At 42.2% G+C, this 25,661-nt stretch overlaps 1 protein-coding gene across 1 annotated transcript; it reads right to left on the bottom strand.

The window, feature by feature from the left end:
• Positions 1-3,053: 3,053 nt before the first annotated feature.
• Positions 3,054-22,467, bottom strand: LOC115166265 (tyrosine-protein kinase Srms). The gene is made up of 8 exons (XM_029720104.1): positions 21,625-22,467; positions 14,515-14,636; positions 8,314-8,480; positions 5,132-5,279; positions 4,629-4,787; positions 4,138-4,319; positions 3,758-3,914; positions 3,054-3,550 (listed from the first exon to the last, which is right to left on the bottom strand). Exons 1-8 carry the CDS (start codon positions 21,969-21,971, stop codon positions 3,351-3,353), a joined length of 1,482 nt encoding a protein of 493 aa, XP_029575964.1. The 5' UTR covers positions 21,972-22,467; the 3' UTR covers positions 3,054-3,350.
• Between the last annotated feature and the right edge of the window lie 3,194 nt (positions 22,468-25,661).

Here is a 25,661-nt window from a genome sequence, read left to right as displayed (position 1 = left end):
ACTGTAGCTGACAGTGTCAGCTAGAGATGACGTGCAGAAGCTTCCTACAGGAATTTGTAGTTTTGCATGAGGTCTTCTCTGTTTTATTTAGCATCTTCAAATTTTTGAGAGTAAATTGAGGCGAATATATTGATAAAACTCACCTTGTCCGAGAGAGAATTACACAGTTATCCAAACTTCATGCCAAGGTAAGCCTAATGATTGGAAGCATTTCCGTGTTTGACCACTAGGTTTTAAGAGTATTATGACATTTCAACTGGGGGGCTCAATGAAATGCTTCAAGGACAAAATTATACTTTAAGGATATTTTTTTTATATATATATATATATATATATATATATATATATATAAATATATATTATTTTTTTCTTCTTCCAGACTTACATTAAGCATCTCCAATCCAAAATGATATCTAGAATTGGCTTCCTATTTCGCAACAAAGCATCCTTCACTCATGCTGCCTAACATACCCTCGTAAAACTGACTATCCTACCGATCCTTGACTTCGGCGATGTCATTTACAAAATAGCCTTTAAACTCAGCAAATTGGATGCAGTCTATCACAGTGCCATACGTTTTGTCACCAAAGCCCCATATACTACCCACCACTGCCACCTGTATGCTCTCGTTGGCTGGCCCTCGCTTCATATTCGTCGCCAAACCCACTGGCTCCAGGTCATCTACAAGTCTCTGTTAGGTAAAGCCCCGCCTTATCTCAGCTCACTGGTCACCATAGCAACACCCACCCGTAGCACGCGCTCCAGCAGGTATATTTCACTGGTCACCCCAAAGCCAATTCCTCCTTTGGCCGCCTTTCTTCCAGTTCTCTGCTGCCAATGACTAGAACGAATTGGAAAAATCACTGAGGCTGGAGACTCATATCTCCCTCACTAGCTTTAAGCACCAGCTGTCAGAGCAGCTCACAGACCACTGCACCTTTTTTTATTTTACCGTTATTTTACCAGGTAAGTTGACTGAGAACACATTCTCATTTACAGCAACGACCTGGGGAATAGTTTCAGGGGATAGGAGGGGGATGAATGAGCCAATTGTAAGCTGGGGATGATTAGGTGGCCGTGATGGTATGAGGGCCAGATTGGGAATTTTTTTGTACATAGCCCATCTGTAAATAGCCCATCCAACTACCTCATCCCCATACTGTTATTTATTTATTTTTACTCCTTTGCACCCCAGCATCTCTACTTGCACATTCATATTCTGCACATCTACCATTCCAGTGTTTAATTGCTAAATTGTAATTATTTCACCACTATGGTCTATTTATTGCCTTACCACCCTTACCTTACCTCATTTGCAAACACTGTATAGACTTTTTCTATTGTGTTATTGACGGTATGTTTGTTTATTCCATGTGTAACTCTGTGTTGTTGTTTGTGTCGCACTGCTTTGCTTTATCTTGGCCAGGTCGCAGAACTTTTTCTCAACTAGCCTACCTGGTTAAATAAAGGTGAAATAAAATATGTATTCATTTTTTTGTTTAAGATTTAAGATATTTCACAGCGGTTTAGATGATACAATGATTCTCTACACTGTACATTGCTTGTTTTGTCGCAAACTGAAAGTAGGCAAACTATTACAATTTTAGCAACCAGGAAATGGCGGAAAGATTCATGCATATTTCAACTTTAAGGTGTCTAATAGAATAAACGTGGCAAAAATAAATGTAGATATTAAATGTATTTCTATAGTTCCAAAATGTTTTTACAATGGTGGGGGAGTGCCAATATGAAAGCACGGTGGCTTCAAAACAGCACCCACTGGTAGTCATCTAGTGTATGTATAAATCATTAATCTTATCTACAGTATGTAATAACCACATTTGTGCATAATTCAATTATGGGAATTTTACCATAAAATATTCATAAAGGGGTGTATAGGTAGCCTAAATTGTAAACTGTAAATTATTGTTTAGTTTATACAGCTGTTTTCAGTTTCAGCAAGTAGCTTATCACAAAAAAATTAACCATATAGGCCTATTCATGAGTTCAGCAACATGATTAGCAGTAATGGACAGCTAAGGTTGGTGTGGCTTTCCCCTTATCGTATGGAGGATTGAAAAATATATTCGTTGAATGAAACAGGACAGTTATCCGAAAAATATTTTATTATCATAATTTCTATTAAATACCCAATAGCATAGTTGAGAGGACACCTTCTCAAATACAGAAGAAACTCAAATCAAGGAAGAATAAAGGACATTTATGGCTCATATTTCCCAAACTTTATTAGTACATCTCCAAATATCATGCGTTGACAGTTCAAAAAGTTGTCTTCCATTGGTAGAGCAGTAAATTCCAGAAGATGTCCTCTATGGCTCATCACTGTCCAGTCTCAATGGCCATGTCCTCAATCACGGTGTACTGTGTGAGCGAAGTCTCTATGAGCCATGTCTCTGTAGTGTAAACATACACAGAGTGTACTAAACATTAGAAACACCTTCCTAATATTGAGTTGCACCCCCTTTTGCCTTCAGAACAGCCTCAATTCGTCAGGGCATGTACTACAAGGTGTAGAAAGCATTCCATTGGGATGCTGCCCCATGTTGACTCCAATGCTCCCCACAGTTGTGTCGAGTTGGCTGGATGTCCTTTGGGTGGTGGACCATTCTTGATACACACAGGAAACTGTTGAGGGTGAAAAACCCAGCAGCGTTGCAGTTCTTGACACACTCAAACCAGTGCGCCTGGCCCCTACTACCGTATCCCGTTCAAAGGCACTTAAATATTTTGTCTTGCACATTCATCCTCTGATTGGGAAAGGGGGATACCTAATCAGTTGTACAAATTAATGCATTCAAATGAAATGTGTCTTCCGCATTTAACCCAACGCCCCTGAATCAGAGGAGCGGAGGGCTGCCTTAATCACACATACACAATCCATGTGTCAATTGTCTCAAGGCTTAAAAATCTTTTGTTAAAACTGACTCCTCCCCTTCATCTACACTGATTGAAGTGGCTTTAACGTGGGATATCAGGGATCATAGCTTTCACCTGGTCAGTCCATGTCATGGAAAGAGCTGGAGTTCCTAATGTTTTGTATAGTCAGTGCATAGGCACTCTCTGTAGGACTGGCCGTTTGGCCTGTGTGCAGTGGGGCATACTGTAGCATAGGGCCTCCGTGGGCTTTAACAGTGGCCCCACTTCTCCTGCCCTCCTCCAGGAAAAGCTTTATATTGCACATAACCTTGATTTAAAAACAACCAAGAGAACCGGCAAAATAGACTAAAGCCTGCTAAAAAAGGATCACCATTTCAGACAATGTCTTGCAGTCCCCTCTGCTTTGTAGTGTCTATGTCAGTGCAGCCACACCTTGGCCTCCTCTTTCAGCTCTAGACCTCAATGGTCTTGAAGTAGATGCGGGTGTAGATGGTGTCTAGCTGGCTGTGCAGGGCGTGGAAGGAGGGCCGCTTGGAGGCCTCGGCATTCCAGCACTCCAACATGATGCGATAGATGTTGGGGGGACACCTACTGGGAGAGGGCAACCTGTAGCCTGTCGACAGGAGCTCCAGCACCTCCGTATTGCTCTTCCCTGTGTGTGTGAGAGAGAGGAGAGAAGAACAATATTATATCAGAGGGAGAAATATCCATCCGAAGGAAATATTAAAAAGCATTTTTACAGATGGAGGTAATGGATTAACTGTCATGAGGATCGACTGTTCCTCTTGTGATAAGGTGGTGTATAGTTGTAAAAAAAAAACGAGTCAAGAGAATATGGTCTTGAAAAGGTTGGACACACCGTCGTATGGCATCTTTCCTCGTGACATCATCTCGTAGAGCAGCACACCGAAGGACCAGACGTCAGACTTGACGGAGAAGCGCTGATGGAGAGCAGCCTTGGGGGCCGTCCATCTCACTGGGATCTTAGTGGTTCTACTGGCCGTGAACACACTGTCCTACACACACACACACACACACGTGTGTTTACATATCATTTTTTTCATATTCCCTTTGAAATGTCCAGAAAAAAAATTGCTTTTTAAGCAAGAACTTTCCTTGTTTCATCTGAGTGAACAACTCCTTTACCCAGATAGGTCAGTATATTTTTCACTTTACTTTACTTATTGGCTGTTCTCGCTCTTCATTTCCCTATACATGTCACATCCATTCCATCCTTACCTTAATGATCCGTGCCAGGCCAAAGTCAGCCACCTTACAGACCAGGTCATCTCCCACCAGGATGTTCCTGGCCGCCAGGTCCCTGTGCACAATGTGTCGGTCCTCCAGGTAGGCCATGCCCTCACCAACCTGGCTGCCCATGTAGATGAGGTGGGCAGAGGTTAGCAACTGACCCTCCGGCGCTGGAACAGCACAGGGAGCAGACTGGTTAGGATCGATCAAGCATTGTAGGGTCTGAATAGTTACTCAATTGCGCCAACACATACCTTGACTGGTTTTCAATAACAAAATTATCTTGGTTAGGTCACTGTTGGAGCAATCAAGCCCTGAGCCCTATACATCATTTTTGTTCATCTTATCACCCTATGAAAAGTTGTGTGTGTGTGTGTGTGTGTGTGTGTGTGTTGACTTACATATGTTATTGGTCAAGCATAATCATCTGTGAACACAACATACACTGCATTCAAGCCAAACGTGGGTGTGTGACTCACTGCCCAGATAGGACTTGAGGCTGCCCTTGGTCATGAGCTCAGTGACTATGTAGACAGGCTCTCCTCTGGAACACAGGGCCAACAGCTGGATGAGCTTGGGGTGGTGGAGGTTCTTCAGGGCCTGGATCTCCTTCACAAACTCATCCAGCTTAGTGTCCTCTGCAGGAGAGACAAAAAGACAGAGCGAGGCTGAGAACAGTGCTCTTCAGGTTGGAGTGTGTGAGATAAGGAGCTTAGGACTGAGCATATGACGCATTATAAAATCACTTTATGAACAATGTGAGGACCCTGAGCTGGTGAGCGAGTGTGTAATTGTGTTTGCCTGCAATAACGTTTTACCATTGCAGCATTTGCCCATCTGCAGTATATTGCTGAACATAATTCCCTCATCAATTCGTCAAGTTGAATTTGATCAGTGATCATGCCAAAATTCTGCTTGAAGTGTGCGGAATAATGTATAACACTGTAGTTAATATGATAGCAAAGAGAGCTAGCATGCTTACCTTGTTTAAGCATCTTGATGGCCACCTTTTTGTTCTGGCTGGTCCACAGGGCCTCCCACACCTCTCCAAAGTGGCCCTCCCCCAGCTTCATGTGCAGTTTAAACTCCTCCCGAGGACGCTCCCAAGGCTCCATGTCAAACAGCTCTCTCTGAGGACACCACAACATTGTTACAACCAGCATCATACAAATGGACACCACAACACTGTTACAGCCACACAGAACTCACAGCTACCGAGTACGGCGAATACTTTCAAATACTTGAGCTGCGCTGCATTTTGTTTGCCTAATACAATGGAACCAATTAAGTAGTCCCAAAATTGCAAATTCCAAGCATGTGTGATGCTCAGATAGCTCTAGTACATTCAAAAGATAGGGAAGTTTCTTTAAAAACACAGGCTCTTTTAAAAATACACATTTATCATTGATCATTAAGTGCTACAAAAGAAATGTGTCAATCAAGAAATGATCAATAAATAATCTACAAAGGATGATCTATATCAGGGTTCCCCAACTGGTGGCAGGGTGGTCTTATCTTCAGAACACAAAAAGAAAATATATACAGTACCAGTCAAAAATTGACACCTACTCATTTACGACTTTTCTTTATTTTTACTATTTTCCACAATGTAGAATAATAGTGAAGGCATTAAAACTATGAAATCATGTAGTAACCAAATAAAAAAGTTAAACAAATGTTATACATTTCAGATTCTTCAACGTAGCCACCCTTTGCCTTGATGACAGCTTTGCACACTCTTGGCAATCTCTCAACCAGTTTCATGAGGTAGTCACGTGGAATGCATTTCAATTAACAGGTGTGCCTTGTTGAAAGTACATTTTTAAAAATGTCTTTCCTTAATGCGTTTGTGCCAAATTAGTTGTGTTTTGAAAAGGTAGGGGTGGTATACAGAAGATAGCCCTATTTGGTAAAAGACCAAGTCCATATTATGGCAAGAACAGCTCAAATAAGCAAAGAGAAACGACAGTCCCGTCATTACTTTAAGACATGAAGGTCAGTCAATCTGGAAAATGTCAGAAACTTGCAGCGGATAAGTTCATTAGAGTTACCAGCCTCAGAAATTGCAGCCCAAATAAATGCTTTGAGTTCAAGTAACAGACATCAACTGTTCAGAGGAGACTGCTTGAATCAGGATTTCATGGTCGAATTGCTGCAAAGAAAACACTACTAAAAGGACACCAATAAGAAGAAAATACTTGCTTGGGCCATGAAACACGAGCAATGGACATTAGACCAGTGGAAATCTGTCCTTTGGTCTGATAAGTCCAAATTTGAGATTTTTGGTTCCAACCGCTGTGTCTTTGTGGGACGCAGAGTAGGTGAACGGATGATCTCCATGTGTGGTTCCCAACGTGAAGCATGGAGAAGGAAGTGTGATGGTGTGGGGGTGCTTTGCTGGTCACACTATCAGTGATTTATTTAGAATTCAAGGTACACTTAACCAGTATTGCTACCACAGCATTCTGCAGCGATACACCATCCCATCTGGTTTGCGCTTAGTGGGACTATGATTTGTTTTTCAACCGGACAATGACCCAAAACACACCACCAGGCTGTGTAAGTGCTATTTGACCAAAAAGGAGTGTGATGGAGTGCTTCATCAGATGACCTGGCCTCCACAATCACACGAGCTCAACCCAGTTGAGATGGTTTGGGATGAGTTGGACCGCAGAGTGAAGGAAAAGCAGCCAACAAGTGCTCAGCATATGTGGGAACTCCTTCAAGAGTGTTGGAAAAGCATTACAGGTGAATCTTGTAGAGAGAATGCCAAGAGTGTGCAAAGCTGTCATCAAGACAAAGGGTGGCTACTACGAAGAATCTAAAATATATTTAGATTTATTTAACACTTTTAGTTACTACATGATTATATGTATTATTTCATAGTTTGTCTTCACTACTATTCTACAATGTAGAAAATAGTAAAAATAAATAAAAACCCTTGAATGACTAGGTGGGTCCAAACTTTTGACTGGTACTGTATATATTTTTTGTATTTTCATTGTTGTACATAACAGCAGAAAATCAGGTCCAAGGGATTTTAATTTGGAAATCTGTTCCAAAGTATTCTCACACAAAGTGATCGTATACAAATGTAAGCAAGGTTTGAAAATATTATGTTTTAGTCAAATATATCAGTTTGGGCTTCTTGCGGGGCCGCCCGACCATCCGCTCAGGAAAGAAAAAAATAATAATTGTCCCACGGCTGAATCTCATTGATGATCCCTGATCTTTATAGAATTTAATTACTGTGGAATTAACATTGTGATGGTCTTGGAAAATCTAACTACACAACATAATTAAAATGAAGAAAAGACAAATATATAATTTTTTTTTTTAGAAAAAGCTCATTTCAATCTCATGAAGAGGTCAACTAGTCTTGGTATGAGCTTCTCATGTACTCTTCAGTCAAATTGAACATAAAAATAAAAAGTAGCCTTGCACGAGCCTTGGCTTGTGTAAGCCAGAACAGCTCATAGGAGCAGGAGCCCATCTCCTGTTTCTGTAGCGTGGGGCAGCTTCATGTACAAGTACACCCTTTGGACAGGATGCTAGTTTAATGCAGGGCCTTACCTCCAATCTATCTCCTTAATGCGGAGTGCCAAGCAGAGACATATTGGGTCCCATTTTTAGAGTCTTTGGTATGAATCGGCCGGGGATCGAACTCTCAACCTTCCAATCTCAGGGCGGACAGTAACCACAAGGCCACCAAGTTTGTCAAATTGAACATGTAGGACAGAAATTATTTTGGATACAATAAAACTACATCTACAATCAAATTGTGTATGAAATGGCAACATTATCAGGCTAACAGCTAAGAAATATAAATGCTAACAAAGGGCCTGGAGTGAAGGGCAAGCGTGTGTGTCTGACTTTCCACGGCCTCGGATTCAGTCTCATCGTCTCCACTCGAAAGGAGGAGAGAAGACTGGAATCACGGAGAGGCCTCCAGTAAAAACAGCCTGATCCCTGCCTCTACACTACATTTTCTTGATTCCCTAATGATGTCAAAGTAAAACACATTTCTAACAAATATGATTTGATTTCGGGGGAATGTGGCCCAAAACATTCACCATCCACAAAATAACTGGATTGTGAATGGTATCCACAAAGTGTAAGTGTGTGTGTGTGTGTGAGAGAGAGAGTTGGTTGGTACACACACACCTGCTGTGCACATGGCTCATCCAGAGGCACTCCTAGACTCCTGGAGTTGTTCTGGTAGTATCGGATCAACTCCTCCAGAGTGGCAAAGGAAATCTTGTCCGACACAAAGTATGCCCCAATCAATGAACGCTGGATTCGGAAATGGATGACTTTCCCATTGTTTCTGCCTACAGACAAGGCAAACATGATTAGACTTTTTTTTTTTTTTTTTTTACACATTTCAAAGGACAGTGGCGACAAACTCCAAAGCATTTATTTTTAAATTGTACATGTCTCTCTCTCCCACACACACACTTGACCAAATGAATCACAACTTGACATATAAGCATTGACTTAGAGATTGCTCTCTCGGTTTACAGTAGGTCATGAGATGTAGGAGGTTTGCAACTAAAGAAGTATTTCATTGCCACCAACTGGTGAATGAACGGTAGCACGTCCCTTTACACCATTGTTTCCACTGGTATTTTCAGATGATTTAATAAGGAATGGTGGAATAACAGCATAGAATGACATATTAGAACTCCGTTTAATGTAATGTATTATACAACGGGTGGGTCTAATCCTGAATGCTGACTGGTTAAAACCGCATTCCAACCGGTATCCATTTCACAAGTTACCGCCGGCTAAATCTATGAAGTTGAAATGCCCATTTACTCTGTTCAATCCACGGTGTCATCAACTCTGCCAGGAAATGTATAAACTTGATCTCCACTGTAAAAAGCATCTAGACATCTCCTCCCATTTCTTTTAGACTAGCATTTGGTTTTCAACAGCAGAGATGTGTATAAACCTTGCGCTGTCTCCCCGACCTTTTCAATATTTAATTGCGATCTCCACCGTCCCATATAAAGTGAATGTGTCCGAACGACACTGACAGGAAATGGAGCTGGTTGTCATAGCAGCTTACAAAACTTTTCAGTTGACTAAATCGATACTTTGTTGCGAAAACTGTGGAACATTTCTTTTGATCTTTTCGGCGGCATGACTATGGATGAATGGGAAAAATAGATGGCAATACTGCATTGAATGTCCGAGAGAAAAGCCGGAAACGAAAAAACACAGTTAAGAATACAAAATGGGCTGTGTGTTGCTTTAGCAGAGAATAAAAAAAAGTTGTTGACTTCAAAACTGTCACTAAGGAAGAGTTGAACATCCTCCGACAGTTTTATGGAAATGTATGAAATGGGAAGGGGGAGCCGTACAGCATAAGTAGCTACCTGGCACTCCGTAGTGGGCTCAACCAGTTTCTGGTGCCTTATGAAGGACACTGAATTTACCACCTCAAATCATGTATTTCTGGGCAACATCAAACAGCTAAGGCGGCAAGGAATTTATATCACAAACTGCCACCCTCCCATCACTGATAAAGACATGGCCCAGCTCCAAAACTCCCAGGCTCTGAATCCCGGTACACCAAGGGGTCTGGTCCATAAAGTGTGGTTCGACCTCCAGTTACATCTGGGTCGAAGAGGGAAAGAGGGGAACAGACAAAAGCCCAACTCATTCCTCGTAAAAACAGACGAGAACAGTCTAAGGTATGTTGTTCATAGCCTGTTTGTTTTATTTCTAAGTTGCACTCATAATAAATACTGGAAAACAATATAACACATTCCCTCAGATACGCCACTCTCGCATATAACAAGGCCACAATGAATCTGGACCCAAGGGAGAGAGTCCAAGAGGGGATTCATGTTCGAGCAGCCAGGGAGAAATACTCCATCACTGGAAATTCCCAGAGAACGGCCTTGCATTTTTATCTCCATCCAAGGAGAGGAGAGTGTATCCGGGACTCGATCTGGTACACGTCAGAGCCGATGGGCGTGAACTATCTGGCAGCACTTCTACCCAAGATCTGCAGGGCAGCGGGAACAACTACATACACAAATCACAACATCAGGACCACGACAGTCCAGAAACTGGCCAATGCTGGTTTAGAAGCGAAGGAGATTATGTCAGTGAGAGGGCATCGTGTGAAGGTTCGCTCCAGAGCTACTGGCGTCCGTCACTGACAGAAAACGCTGGAGCAACATCCTGGCCGAAAACAAAGAACACTGTAGCACCAACACCTAAAAGGCTGAAGCAAGGCAGCAGAAGTAGTAGCAGACTCCGACAGATAAATGTGACATACAATAAGTAGCTATGTCAGCTGTGGTGGATAACAAAGAGAATGTTTCATTTATTAAAATCAGCTCAAATGAATGTCATGGATTGTCTTTTGTCTGACCAGTGTCTTGACAAGAGAGCATTTTTTCCCCCTGCCAGGCAAAGATCACGCATAAGTTCTTAACTAGAAAACAGCTTAAACAAATGCAGCTACTTTGCTTTTATTCTGGCTGCAATTTTTTGACGTGACTGAAAAGCAAGCCAGGGATAAGAACGTTGCCAGTCAGTATGGCAATGGAACATTTAGAACGAACGACTGGGTCACATCTCCAGCAACCCTAGATGTGTGTCGGGACTATATCTTGTGGAATGATGAAATAGTACGAATAAATTAAATCAAAATAACGTTTAATGAAAATATGTTGATAATTATTTGAATATCTTGGTAACCCGTCACATAACAGTGATAATGCCCTCAAAGCCGGTGTTGTCAAAGGGGGGGGGGGGGCACTCTTGACCCAAATTGCTACAGACCTATATCCATCCTACCCTGCCTTTCTAAGGTCTTCGAAAGCCAAGTTAACAAAACAGATTACCGACCATTTCGAATCCCACCGTACCTTCTCCGCTATGCAATCTGGTTTCAGAGCTGGTCATGGGTGCACCTCAGCCACGCTCAAGGTCCTGAACGATATCATAACCGCCATCGATAAGAGACATTACTGTGCAGCCGTCTTCATTGACCTGGCCAAAGCTTTAGACTCTGTCAATCACCACATCCTCATCGGCAGACTCAACAGCCTTGGTTTCTCAAATGACTGCCTCGACTGGTTCACCAACTACTTCTCCGACAGAGTTCAGTGTGTCAAATCTGAGGGCCTGTTGTCCGGGCCTCTGGCAGTCTATGGGGGTGCCACAGGGTTAAATTCTTGGGCCGACTCTTCTCTGTATATATCAATGATGTCGCTCTTGCTGCTGGTGAGTCTCTAATCCACCTCTACGCAGGCGACACCATTCTGTATACTTCTGGCCCTTCTTTGGACCCTTAACAACTCTTCAGACGAGCTTCAACGCCATACAACTCTCCTTCCGTGGCCTCCAACTGCTCTTAAATACAAGTAAAACTAAATGCATGCTCTTCAACCGATCGCTGCCTGCACCTGCCCGCCCGTCCAGCATCACTACTCTGGACGGTTCTGACTTAGAATATGTGGACAACTACAAATACCTAGGTGTCTGGTTAGACTGTAAACTCTCCTTCCAGACTCACATAAAACATCTCCAATCCAAAGTTAAATCTAGAATTGGCTTCCTATTTCGCAACAAAGCATCTTTCACTCATGCTGCCAAACATACCCTCGTAAAACTGACCATCTTACCGATCCTCGACGATGTCATTTACAAAATAGCCTCCAACACCCTACTCAACAAATTGGATGCAGTCTATCACAGTGCCATCCGGTTTGTCACCAAAGCCCCATATACCACCCACCACTGCGACCTGTACGCTCTCGTTGGCTGTCCCTCGCTTCATACTCGTCGCCAATCCCACTGGCTCCAGGTCATCTACAAGATCCTGCTGGGTAAAGTTCCCCCTTATCTCAGCTCGCTGGTCACCATAGCAGCACCCACCTGTAGCACGCGCTCCAGCAGGTATATCTCACTTGTCACCCCCAAAGCCAATTCCTCCTTTGGCCGTCTCTCCTTCCAGTTCTCTGCTGCCAATGACTGGAACGAACTGCAAAAATCACTGAAGCTGGAGACTCATATCTCCCTCACTAGCTTTAAGCACCAGCTGTCAGAGCAGCTCACAGATCACTGCACCTGTACATAGCCCATCTATAAATAACCCAAACAATTACCTCTTCCCCTACTGTATTTATTTATTTTGCTCCTTTGCACCCCAGTATTTCTACTTTGTACACTCATCTTCTGTCAAATCTACCATTCTAGTGTTTAATTGCTATATTGTATTTACTTCGCCACCATGGCCTATTTATTGCCTTTACCTCCCTTCTCACCTCATTTGCTCACATTGTATATAAACTCATTTTTCTACTGTATGTTTGTTTTACTCCACGTGTAACTCTGTGTTGTTGTGTGTCGAACTGCTGTGCTTTATCTTGGCCAGGTCGCAATTGTAAATGAGAACTTGCTCTCAACTTGCCTACCTGGTTAAATAAAGGTGAAATAAAATATATATATAGTGGCCGGAACACCCTTGCACATACACACACACACACACACACACACACATATACACACACACACACACAAACTGCTAAAAAAAATAAAGGGAACACTTAAACAACACATCCTAGATCTGAATGAAATAAATAATCTTATTAAATACTTTTTTCTTTACATAGTTGAATGTGCTGACAACAAAATCACACAAAAATAATCAATGGAAATCCAATTTATCAACCCATGGAGGTCTGGATTTGGAGTCACACTCAAAATTAAAGTGGAAAACCACACTACAGGCTGATCCAACTTTGATGTAATGTCCTTAAAACAAGCCAAAATGAGGCTCAGTAGTGTGTGTGGCCTCCACGTGCCTGTATGACCTCCCTACAACGCCTGGGCATGCTCCTGATGAGGTGGCGGATGGTCTCCTGAGGGATCTCCTCCCAGACCTGGACTGAAGCATCCGCCAACTCCTGGACAGTCTGTGGTGCAACGTGACATTGGTGGATGGAGCGAGACATGATGTCCCAGATGTGCTCAATTGGATTCAGGTCTGGGGAACGGGCGGGCCAGTCCATAGCATCAATGCCTTCCTCTTGCAGGAACTGCTGACACACTCCAGCCACATGAGGTCTAGCATTGTCTTGCATTAGGAGGAACCCAGGGCCAACCGCACCAGCATATGGTCTCACAAGGGGTCTGAGGATCTCATCTCGGTACCTAATGGCAGTCAGGCTACCTCTGGCGAGCACATGGAGGGCTGTGCGGCCCCCCAAAGAAATGCCACCCCACACCATGACTGACCCACCGCCAAACCGGTCATGCTGGAGGATGTTGCAGGCAGCAGAATGTTCTCCACGGCGTCTCCAGACTCTGTCACGTCTGTCACATGTGCTCAGTGTGAACCTGCTTTCATCTGTGAAGAGCACAGGTCGCCAGTGGCGAATTTGCCAATCTTGGTGTTCTCTGGCAAATGCCAAACGCCCTGCACGGTGTTGGGCTGTAAGCACAACCCCCACCTGTGGACGTCGGGCCCTCATACCACCCTCATGGAGTCTGTTTCTGACCGTTTGAGCAGACGCATGCACATTTCTGGCCTGCTGGAGGTCATTTTGCAGGGCTCTGGCAGTGCTCCTCCTTGCACAAAGGCGGAGGTAGCGGTCCTGCTGCTGGGTTGTTGCCCTCCTACGGCCTCCTCCACGTCTCCTGATGTACTGGCCTGTCTCCTGGTAGCGCCTCCATGCTCTGGACACTACGCTGACAGACACAGCAAACCTTCTTGCCATAGCTCGCATTGATGTGCCATCCTGGATGAGCTGCACTACCTGAGCCACTTGTGTGGGTTGTAGACTCCGTCTCATGCTACCACTAGAGTGAAAGCACCGCCAGCATTCAAAAGTGACCAAAACATCAGCCAGGAAGCATAGGAACTGAGAAGTGGTCTGTGGTCCCCACCTGCAGAACCACTCCTTTATTGGGGGTGTCTTGCTAATTGCCTATAATTTCCACCTGTTGTCTATTCCATTTGCACAACAGCATGTGAAATGTATTGTCAATCAGTGTTGCTTCCTAGGTGGACAGTTTGATTTCACAGAAGTGTGATTGACTTGGAGTTACATTGTGTTGTTTAAGTGTTCCCTTTACTTTTTTGAGCAGTGTGTTATATATATATACACACACACACACACACACACACACACACACTTCTCGGGCATTATCACTTAAATAATGTAGTTGAATAGGATCTCTTTGGGTAACAATGGGCTCTTTCTGGTATTTACTACAATGAATTCAACAGAGTGGGTAGGCTACCATATAGCACTTGTTTGTTAATGAATTCCAAAGAAACTATGTACTTAATAGGTTAACATAAAGTCATTATAATGTTACCATGCAATATTGGCTTACCTGAGATGGTGTATTCATCACTGTGGCTCTCGCTGATGCGCACCAGGAACGAGCCATCCTTATTCTGAGAGGCCAGGAGCAGTTTCTCAGCCTTTACCCGGTTAATGTTCCCATAGTACCACCTCAACAGACAGACAGATGGATGAACAGACAGGGAAAGAGGCAGACAGTCAGTCAGACAGACAAAAAAAAAAAAAAAAAAAAACCGACATGCACAGTTGCACACAAGCAGACAAGAGCACACACACCCGACAGCAACACACAAACACACGACAGGCTGGTGAAATTGGATGAACATGAGGTAGGCTAAGGTGTTTTCACACTTGGTCCCTTTCAGACAATTTGTGTGAACTCAGTGCAGTTCACGTAGTTTATTATTATTTTTAAATTAAATAATACATTTCACATTTACATAAGTATTCAGACCCTTTACTAAGGAATTACAGCCTCAAGTCTTGTGGCGACCTGTCATTCAGGGCAGGTGGGGCAGAGCACCACCTGTTTTGAGCCCCACATTTTTAGCTTGCCTGTTTTACATGTTATTTTGGCATTACAGTATTTTGCAATTGCTAACAAGCGTCGGTCAATACTGAAGCCACTTTTCAAAACTCTTCAGTCTGCATTGCCAACATGCATCTTGGCCAAACAGTTCATCTCACCTCCAAAACTCACTCAAACCTGTCTCAAAATAAGCTCGTTCACACTGGCAACAATTCTCACTCAGAAAGCATACATGGTCACTCATAACACACTGACCTAAAAACACTAACAGGGAGCATTAAATAAATGACCTTTTTCTTTGAAGTTTGAATGATTTCACATAAATCAGTATTTCATTATAAAATAAGAATAACACCTTTTCACTTTGACTGTAAAGTATATGTAACAAGAATGAATCAGAAATGGAGCAACTTGCTTCAATAGCCTTTATGTTTTTCCCATATCTACTTGTGAAAAATAAAAAAAGAGTTCAAACAAAAAGCAAATTCCTCAAATTCCATCATAATTACATTAACATGTATAGTATAAATCACCCATACTGTACAGTACTGTGATAGATCTAGTTCTCACTCTCTGCTGCATTTGGCCACAAGTTCTCATCAACATCACATCTGATGTCTTCTCTGGAAAGTATCTTCTGGACCGTCTAATCCAACCCTGGCAGTCTTCAGGAGAAGTGTCTCCACACCCCACATTCATCACATCCAGTAAGGACATCTGGATGGCGGTCACAAACCTTCCACCTCCACGCAGAGAAAAACCCCATAGAGGAGTTTAGGAACGGGGAGTATGGAGGCAGGAATAGTACTGACATCCTGGAATGTGCAGCAAACCAGTCTGACTGCAGCAGAGTGGTGGAATGCCACATTATCCCACACAACAACGAAGGTAGGGGAGTTTCTTGCCCCTCTCTCCTCCGCTGACACAAGTCCATTATGCAGGTCATCCAGAAAAGAAAGTGAGCCTCTCTGTATTATAGGGGCCTATGAGTGGTTTGTGTAACAGCAAACCATCATTGGACAGTGCTGCACACATTGCGACGTTAGCTCCTCTTTGGCCTGGGACAGCTACGGTTGCTCCCTGTCCAATCACATTTCTTCCCCCGCAGCGTGTTTTTGCCAGGTTGAATCCAGCTTCATCCACAAAGATGAATGTGCAGTTTGCCTGGCTTCCAGCTCCATTACTCTCTAAAATACAGTAAATCCACAGTTTTAGAGTACTTTACATTATGCATAGCTGTGTATGTACACTGTTTGGTTATTGAACAGACATTTTACCTGGACTGCTTCATCCTTATTTTATGTTTCTCTACGACTCTGGCAATCGTCATTGCGCTGACCGTATTCACATTCCCAAAAGTGATAGTGTCTGCCAGCACTCTGTCCCAAATTTCCGGCAGTTTTATTACATTGTTTACCAATTACCATGTCAACAATGGCAATTTCATGCTCACCTAATAATATTCTGCCTCTCCCTCCTGTGAGAGGCAACCTTTGGATCCTACTGAAAAACACAAAACAAAGCAATATATATCAAAATGTCAGTACATGCAAAAGTGTGAACATACTTTATTGTACTGTAATATGTAGTTCAATTATCATTGAAGGATGCACATCTCACCTGTTGTTTTGCCGGAAAATTCGTACCATTGATGCAACTGTTGAACGCTGCAGATTTGGTTGCACCCTTAAACCGGCCTCTCTCAAAAGAGAGACCATGGTTTACAACGTGGTCAATAATTGTTGCCCTCATCTCAGAGACCGCCGCTCTTGGTCTTCCTCTCCTCTCCTTTGTCCTCCACGCATTCGCCCTCTCCCTGCCACTTCTTTCTCCACCAACCGGTCTTCCTTGATCCATGTTTCCAAACTAAATCATTCCGAAGCCGTCCTCCTTTGTCTGCTTGGTAATGAGACTAAAAACAGGACACTTGGGTAGGCTTTCAGCTGAAATTGCAATCAGCTGTGTTTGGAATGAGGAAATATTGTCGTGAGATTCTCTGTTTCAAACTGGTTACTGTAGAAATGCACAACATTTGCCATCATTCTGTTTTGAATGTGTTTTTAACAGTTTTGGAAACTGTGTTAACCTGTGCTGCAAATATGGTTTTGCAGGTGGTGGAGTATGAATGAGAAAAGAGATCATGGATATCGGAGAATGTGGTCATTGAACGCATTTTGTGTGAAAGCAATGAAAAATGATGCATAGTTTGGTCCACGTACACTTCTGTTTCGCTGACTGTGTGAAGAGTTTTGACAATGTGACTTCAGTTTTGACCAATAAATGTTAGCAATTGAAAAAAAATACGTGTCACATATCAGTTCGCAAACAATGTAAAAAAATATATATATATCATTGAGTTAATAAAGCCACAGTCCCTTTTGTTTTCTTGAGTAAGGCAGCTCCAAAATGCAGGTGTTTCAGCTCAGTGCTTTCTGTGGTGGAGGGGCAGCCAGTGGAAAATACGAAGCGTTGTGCTGTAATTGGCTCAGTGTTCTGTCACTCATGGGGATTTGACTCTTAATTTTTTGTGCAGCGTGAACACTCCAAATGAACTCAGACCCCTCAAAAGGAGTAAAACCGTTTCCCCTGCCATAACCCCTCACGTTAGTGCCACAAAAGAGGAGGTTGATGTGACGGTTCGGAGAAAAGAATCCTGTGCCGTTTTTTGGATATTGATTAGCGATTGCCAAGGAGTTTTTAGTTCAGATTATTTGTTTGCAATATGTCATCTATAGGCTAAGAAAGCTTCTTATTCAATTGTGGGGTTTGGATAGTTTAAGATGTTTGGTGAGAATTACAATCAAAAGTACAAAATCAATTCCACCTCGTAAAGGGGCAATAGCCTAAATTGGGTGTACAATTTTCAATTACAGCGTTATTTAATCTGGAGTTATTATTCTGTTACCAATAATATTTACAAGTTAATAGTACTGGATCTTCTGATTACAAATATTAATGTCTCATCTTTTAACTAAATGCAATCTATTAGCGTCCAAAATGTAAGTAGGTATATCTACTTACATTTTGCCCCCCACCCCCCCATTTTTGTTTCATCAGACCGGAGGACAGTTCTCCAAAAAGTACGATCTTTGTCCCCATGTGCAGTTGTAAACCATAGTCTGGCTTTTTTTATGGCAATTTTGGAGCAGTGGCTTCTTCCTTGCTGAGCGGCCTTTCAGGTTATGTCAAGGACTGGTTTTACTGTGGATATAGATACATTTGTACCCGTTTCCTCCAGCATCTTCACAAGGTGTTTTGCTGTTGTTCTGGGCTTGATTTCATCTTTTCGCACCAAAGTACATTCATCTCTAGGAGACAGAACGTGTCTCCTTCCTGAGCGGTATGAAGGCTGCGTGGTCCCATGGTGTTTATACTTGCGTACTATTGTTTGTACAGATGAACGTGGTACCTTCAGGCTTTTTGATATTTTTTTTTGATTTTCCCATGATGTCAAGCAAAGAGGCACTGTGTTTGAAGGTAGACCTTGAAATACATCCACAGGTACACCTCTAATTGACGTCAATTAGCCTATCAGAAGCTTCTAAAGCCATGACATAATTATGTGGAATTTTCCAAGCTGTTTAAAGGCACAGTCAACTTAGTGTATGTAAACTTCTGACCTACTGGAATTGTGATACAGTGAATTATAGTGAAATAATCTGTCTGTAAACAATTGTTGGAAATATTACTTGTTTCATGCACAAAGTAGATGTCCTAACCGACTTGGCAAAACTATAGATTGTTAACAAGAAATTGTGGAATGGTTGAAAAATGAGTTTTAATGACTCCAGTCTAAGTGTAGGTAAACTTCCGACTTCAACTGTATATATACACACACATAAAAAGAAATGTCCCTTTTTCAGGTCCATGTCTTTGAAAGATAATTCGTAAAAATCGAAATAACTTCACAGATCTTCATTGTAAAGAGTTAACACTGTTTCCCATGCTTGTTCAATTAACCATAAAACAATTAATGAACATGCACCTGTGGAACGGTCGTTAAGACACTAACAGCTTACAGACGGTAGGTAATTAAGGTCACAGTTAGTTATGAAAACTTGACACTAAAGAGGCCTTTCTACCAAAAGAAAGATGCCCAGGGTCCCTGCTCATCTGCGTGAACATGCCTTATGCCTCCTTGCAGCATGCCTGAGGACTGCAGATGTGGCCAGAGCAATAAATTGCAATGTCTGTACTGTGAGATGCCTAAGACAGCGCTACAGGGAGACAGGACGGACAGCTGATCGTCCTCGCTGTGGCAGACCCCGTGTAACAACACCTGCACAGGATCAGTACATCCGAACATTACACCTGCGGGACAGGTACAGGATGGCAACAACAACTGCCCGAGTTACACCAGGAACGCACAATCCCTCCTTCAGTTCTCAGACTGTCCGCAATAGGCTGAGAGAGGCTGGACTGAGGGCTTGTAGGCCTGTTGTAAGGCAGGTCCTCACCAGACATCACCGGCAACAACGTCACCTATGGGCACAAACCCACCATCGCTGGACAAGACAGGACTGACAAAAAGTGCTCTTCAGTGATGAGTCGCGGTGTTGTCTCACCAGGGGTGATGGTCGGATTTGCATTTATCGTCGAAAAATAATGAGCATTACACTGGGACCTGTTGGATTGGAGGGTTAAGGCCATTCCCCCCAGAAATGTAAAAAAAAAAAAGGCAAACAGTTTAGATTTTTTTGGAAATGTATTAAAAACAGGAATACCTTATTTACATAAAATATTCAGACCCTTTGGTATGAGACTCGAAATTGAGCTCAGGTGCATCCTGTTTCCATTGATCATCTTTGAGATGTTTCTAGAACTTGATTGGAATCCACCTGTGGTAAATTGAATTGATTGGACACGATTTGGAAAGGCACACACCAGTCTAGATAAGGTCCCACAGTTAACAGTACATGTCAGAGCAAAAACCAAGCAATGAGGTTGAAGGAATTGTCCGTAGAGCTCCAAGACAGGATTGTGTCAAGGCACAGATCTGGGGAAGGGTACCAAAACATTTCTGCAGCATTAAAGGTCCCCAAGAACACAGTGGCCTCCATCATCCTTAAATGGAAAAAGTTTGGAACCACCAAGACTCTTCCTAGAGCTGGCCGCCTGGACAAACTGCGCAATTGGGGGAGAAGTGTCTTGGTCAGGAAAGTGACAAAGAACCAAATGGTCACTCTGATAGAGCTCTAGAGTTCCAGAAGGACAACCACCTCTGCAGCAATCACTCCACCATCCAGGTAGAGGGACCAGACGGAAGCCATGCCTCAGTTAAAAAGGCACATGACAGCCCACTCGGAGTTTGCCAAAAGGCACCTAAAGACTCTCAGGCCATGAGAAACAAGATTCTCTGGTCTGATGAAACCAAGATGTAACTTTTTGGCCTGAATGCCAAGCGTCACATCTGGAGGAAGCCTGGCACCATCCCTACAGTGAAGCATGGTGGAGGCAGGATTTTCACTAGATGCCGCATTCAGGCAGGTAGCGTTCTCCTGGCATCCGCCAAACCCAAATATTATTCTACAATGTAGAAAATAGTAAAAATAAATAAACACTTGAATGAGTAGGTGTCCAAACTTTTGACTGGTAGTGTATATAATATTTATTTATACTCCGGACTCCAACATTGCTCATCCTAATATTTATATTTCTTAATTCCATTATTTTACTTTTTCAATGTGTATTGTTTATTGATAGATATTACTGCACTGTTGGAGCTAGGAACACAAGCATTTCGCTACAACCGCAATAACATCTGCTAAATATGTCTGTCCAATAAAATTTGATTTGAAAAAACCCAGAGTGCATTGAGTGAACGTTGGAAAAAGATATTGGTTAGTTTCTCAATGTGAATGCAAAGAGGATTCAGACCACAAAATAGGTGACATGAACTGGCAAAAGACTTGAGTCCTCATTCAAAGTCAAGGGCAGTGTGAATACAAAGAGAAAAGTTATTTCGTTTTTTTTTTTTAACCCCAGAGTTCACTTTAGAGGTCTGTGTGTGAAAACACCCTTCTAGCGGCTTTGAGTGGAAAAGTAGGTGTGGTTTATAGGCTAGACTGCAGCCAAATAGTAAGGAAGTCTATTCACACTTATTATCAAGAATGGGTGCGCCTGTGCTGTTCAGCAAACGCCATGCACATTTCAATGGTTAGGTTTCACCTGAAACTGTCAGGTGTGGGTGTGAGCTGAGTGGAAAGCTTACCATAGTTGCCAAAAGTTAGGTAACGACTGCTGTACCTAACGTAGTTCTTAACGCTGCAATCTGACCACAAAAGCAGGAACTATTTGTATAGCCACATAGGCCTACAGAAACTTAATAATACAGTGTGATTGTTATGCACTACAATGTTGTGCAGTAGTGAATAGGAAGGGAGGGATGGGTGCTGCATTGTCACTTTTCGGTCAACACTGTCCTTATTAAATCTGAATAAGGCCCATTTAAAAGAATGATCATAAGGCCAAACCGTGTTTTTGCAGGCTCAATTAACATAGCCTACCTTCTTGATAAACCTGGTAGACATAGTTGATAAACATGGTGAAATGTCAAAAGCATATTATGAATGAAACAATATTGAGGTCGCTCACAGAAGCACCACTCACTTGTGATTAGCAAACTCGTCCTGTAGAATGGCCACATAAGTAGCCGGGATCAGTCCGGACTCCATCGAACCGGTAAGTTTCTTGGCAAGCACATAATCCCCCCTCTTTTCTATTACTGACAGCTTGTCACCTTCCTTGATAGTCAACTCCTCCTCGCTCCTGGCTTCGAAATCAAACAGAGCCGCATAGAGCGGGGTCGGTTTCTTCTTGGGGGACGGGGCACGGATATCACCTGAAATAGTGGGGATTTCGGCTGGTCGGGCGATATTTGGGTAATGGAATTCGGGCCATATCCAGTTCCACAGCCGACTACAACATGGCATGCAACAACGACAACAAGCCTCCATCCCAAACCAATATCAACGCCGAGGTGTCCCAGGTTTTTTGAAGGGAACCGCGACAAATACGACGCGAAAATAAATGTGCCTATTCAGGAACGCCAGAGGCCTATTAGCCTACAGTTTCGAGACGTCTTCGATCTCCCTTTTCTCCCTTTACAACAAACATAGTGCAGCGTCAGCGACAATCAGGAGAAACCGGTTTTGTGTTGCGATGAATCAGGGACACTATACCGATATGCTGCGGGAATGCGGAAACGATATATTGTCGGGAGATGAGACGATATCCATGCCCAATTGTGCCCACATTGATCCTTGATTCATTTAAAGTACGCCTAAAAAAAAGAAAAAACCCTACCTATACTTGACCTCCGACGAATGATAACCAAATACCGCGTCTCTCTGGAATACGGTCAACATCTGAACTGCATTTGCTGAGCCAGCACCACGACATGCTTACAGTCCCAGGGGTTGGTTTGGAACACACGACATCCGTGAACCTGTCTGCCCACTGCTTGTGCTTGGCGGTTAAATCAACAGTGTCCATATATATATATATATATATATATATATATATATATATACGCCCTTGACTCTGGTGCAAGGGATCTACTCAGGACGTATAGGCAACACAGCGTTTTAAATTCCCTATCTAATTATGCATCATTTCCCTTAGCAAATTAATTGACTATTAATGTTTTTTTTTTGCTATAGTTTAAAAAAAAAGCTGCTGGTAACATAATTATAATCTATTGCTGGTCATCGCAGTGTATTATGAAGTAGGCTATAGTATATAAATATGGTATCGGTGTTGCTTACACCAATTCCTCATTGGTTTAGATCTATTGCATCATGTACAATTAGCACAATATTATTAATGTAAACATATACTATGCAATAACAAAATACCCATTAAAGGTATTTACCGATAATATATATATTTGCAAGAACAAGAACAACTTTTCCTTTATTACAACCATGACAAAATACAAAAATACATCGGTTTCTGTTTGATAGCACACTGCTTTATTAGTATATTTAGACTTGTGACATACAGCTTGGGAGAAAAAGTCTCATTTTTAAATTTGAAAACATTTTACCTCAGCAGTGACATCACACCGAAGAAAGCTTAATTTGAAACCATTGTTTTTTTCATGAATCAAAGTGATACGTTAGGTAAAATAACCACCCATGCTGTTTCGCATTAAACAAACAGAAATCGTTTTTTTCTCGTTGTTTTTTTCAATCTTTAAGTTGCTTTACATATATATTATCAACACTTTTCTAAAGAATTCAAATATTTAGCCACATGTACTGGAAAAAAGGTATCCACTGTTATATATTTAACACAATAAATATAAAAAAAAGAATACTTATTTTTTATATAATTTATATGGTATCAAAGAGGGAAATGGGCCCTTCAGTAAGACATGTTAAAAAAGTGATGTCCTTTTCCTGAGGTTTTTGTCTGCAGTTTAGTTTTTTCCTCGCTAAATATACTAATAGTCTAGAAAACCCTGCAAAGGGTATGTCAATGGCTTATCATTCACTGTGGAACAAATTCTCATATATTGGTAAAGTAGTCACACCAGTGCTTCAGTTCACTGTGACCCCTGGTTTGTGTGTATCAGGTCAGCTAAGGAGAGGGCATTCCTTAAGCCAAGCACACAGCTCTCCCAACAACCAGTTTCTAAATGTGTGACATTAACCTTATTTCGACACGGTCCCATTTCCCATCAATGTACAAGGTATTAGATTAACAGAGTGGGGAGGAGGAGAGAAATGACCAAGTTAAATAAAATGACAAAAAAAATCTGTACATGTAAACATCACACTGAGTCCAAACCCAGGAGGAAAATACAGTTTCACATTGGTATTAGGTACAAATCGAAACTGAGAAAAAGACAATCAGCTTCTGGTACAGTAGGTAAAGAGGAAAACCTAAAACAGAACCAAGGAATCTAAAGCACCACCAAATGATTAAATAAAACAGACTATGGTTGGAAAAACCATTTTGATTTGACTGTAGCTGTACACTGCCCTGATAGAAAAATAAATGTTTTTTTTTTCTATTGTTTTTTTTTTTGTTGTGTCGAGCTATACATCTGACCAAAGCAGATATATTTTTTAAAGTGTGTATTCATTCACGGTACCCTGACCAGCACCACACCTGCACCTGTCCGAGTAGAACCGTCTCTGTTGGGGGCGTCATTTGTAAAGTCAATGAGTTCCAATGTAATCCAACGTCAGCTGGAGCTAAAAACGGTATGATAAAGGGAATCACACCTTTCCCACAGCAAAATACCCGTCACTCAAAACACTTCCCCTCCGCTGAAGTGCTGACACTACCGCATAGCATTCCCGGGGGTAGAGATGCATACAGTAGTCTGGGAGTTGGAGTTTCATGAAGGGTAGTTTCATGCATACAGTAGTCTGGGTTAAGGGCTTAGACTTGGTCTGTGCTTGGTTGGCACATTCTCTGGCATGTAAAGTCTTGTTGGCCCTAAGCAGGAGAATAATCATGGCTCCAATCAACAACATGTTTGACGCTATTCACAAGGTCAACAATGCTAATGTTAACAGAGGGCACTCCCTCTGGTCTGAGGTCACGTCACTAAACGTGATGCTGGTCAGGTCGGTTGTTAAACGTGTTGACATCCTTGTTTGGAATGTACAGTATAGGCATACAGAGTTACTTCACTTGAGATGTTGGTTTTTGTACAAAATATTATTTGAAAAGACCACTTACTTGCACTACAAAATATATATAAAATAATAACAAAATGAATAATAAAAATAGAAATCAGATAAAAATGTGTATCGACAGTGGGCCACTATGAGTGCTCCACCGCCCTTGAGGAGTCAGAAGTTTGAGTAAGAATCCTCTGATTATGGCTAAAATACTCTTGTCATCTCCAAGACGCACTGTATACAATAGCTGCACACAGAAAAGGAATGGAAATCAAACCATGAGCAAGTTGCACCTTTCCAAGATTGTCTTTGCCTATTTTTACAGTATGTTTTCTTAACGTATGTAGCCGTCTATGAGAAACTACAGCGCAAACCCCAAAGGGTGCAAACAGAGGAGGGAGTAGTATTTAGCAAGAGCCTCTTTACTATATCATCTCATCTCTTACTCCCTTTGTACAGATACATTTAACTGTCCCTTGTCTATATTAGAAATGCATAACTATCACAATCTTCTTCTTCTTCTTCTTCACAAAACCATAAAGCAGATGTTTTGTGGCATGTGACGTTACAATATCCAGCAGTCATTTCTAAAGAGGCTCGGTCCATCAATCCATCACTCTGTTTACCCGGGGTAATAGGGAAATACATAGGACGACAACACTGGCTCTAGCGTCCGCTCTGTAAGATCATAAACACTTACAGCACTATGTACAGTTTGGCCACAGCACTACGTGTCTGGCAATCATATGAAAACTCAGTGGCAAAAAAGGCAGTTTTAAGATGGAAGTGAATAAGACAGATCCCCTACTAAGTTAGCTCCCTCCACAAAAAAAAACCCTGTGATACAGTAATTCCTCTACTATGTTACTGTACTGATACACTGCTGTAGTTGTATGTGCTGAGGTAATTGTAGCCTAAGACCCCAGGGTAGGAGCAGAGTGAGGGATGGATCCCTACAAATGAGGGTGATACTAATAAGAAAACACATTTTGAAGCCCTCACAGCCAT

This window comes from Salmo trutta, chromosome 28 (genome assembly GCF_901001165.1).
Source record: "Salmo trutta chromosome 28, fSalTru1.1, whole genome shotgun sequence".
NCBI classification, from domain to species: domain Eukaryota; kingdom Metazoa; phylum Chordata; class Actinopteri; order Salmoniformes; family Salmonidae; genus Salmo; species Salmo trutta.
Note: the sequence above shows the minus strand (reverse complement) of the source record. Positions and strands in the feature narration are given on the sequence as shown.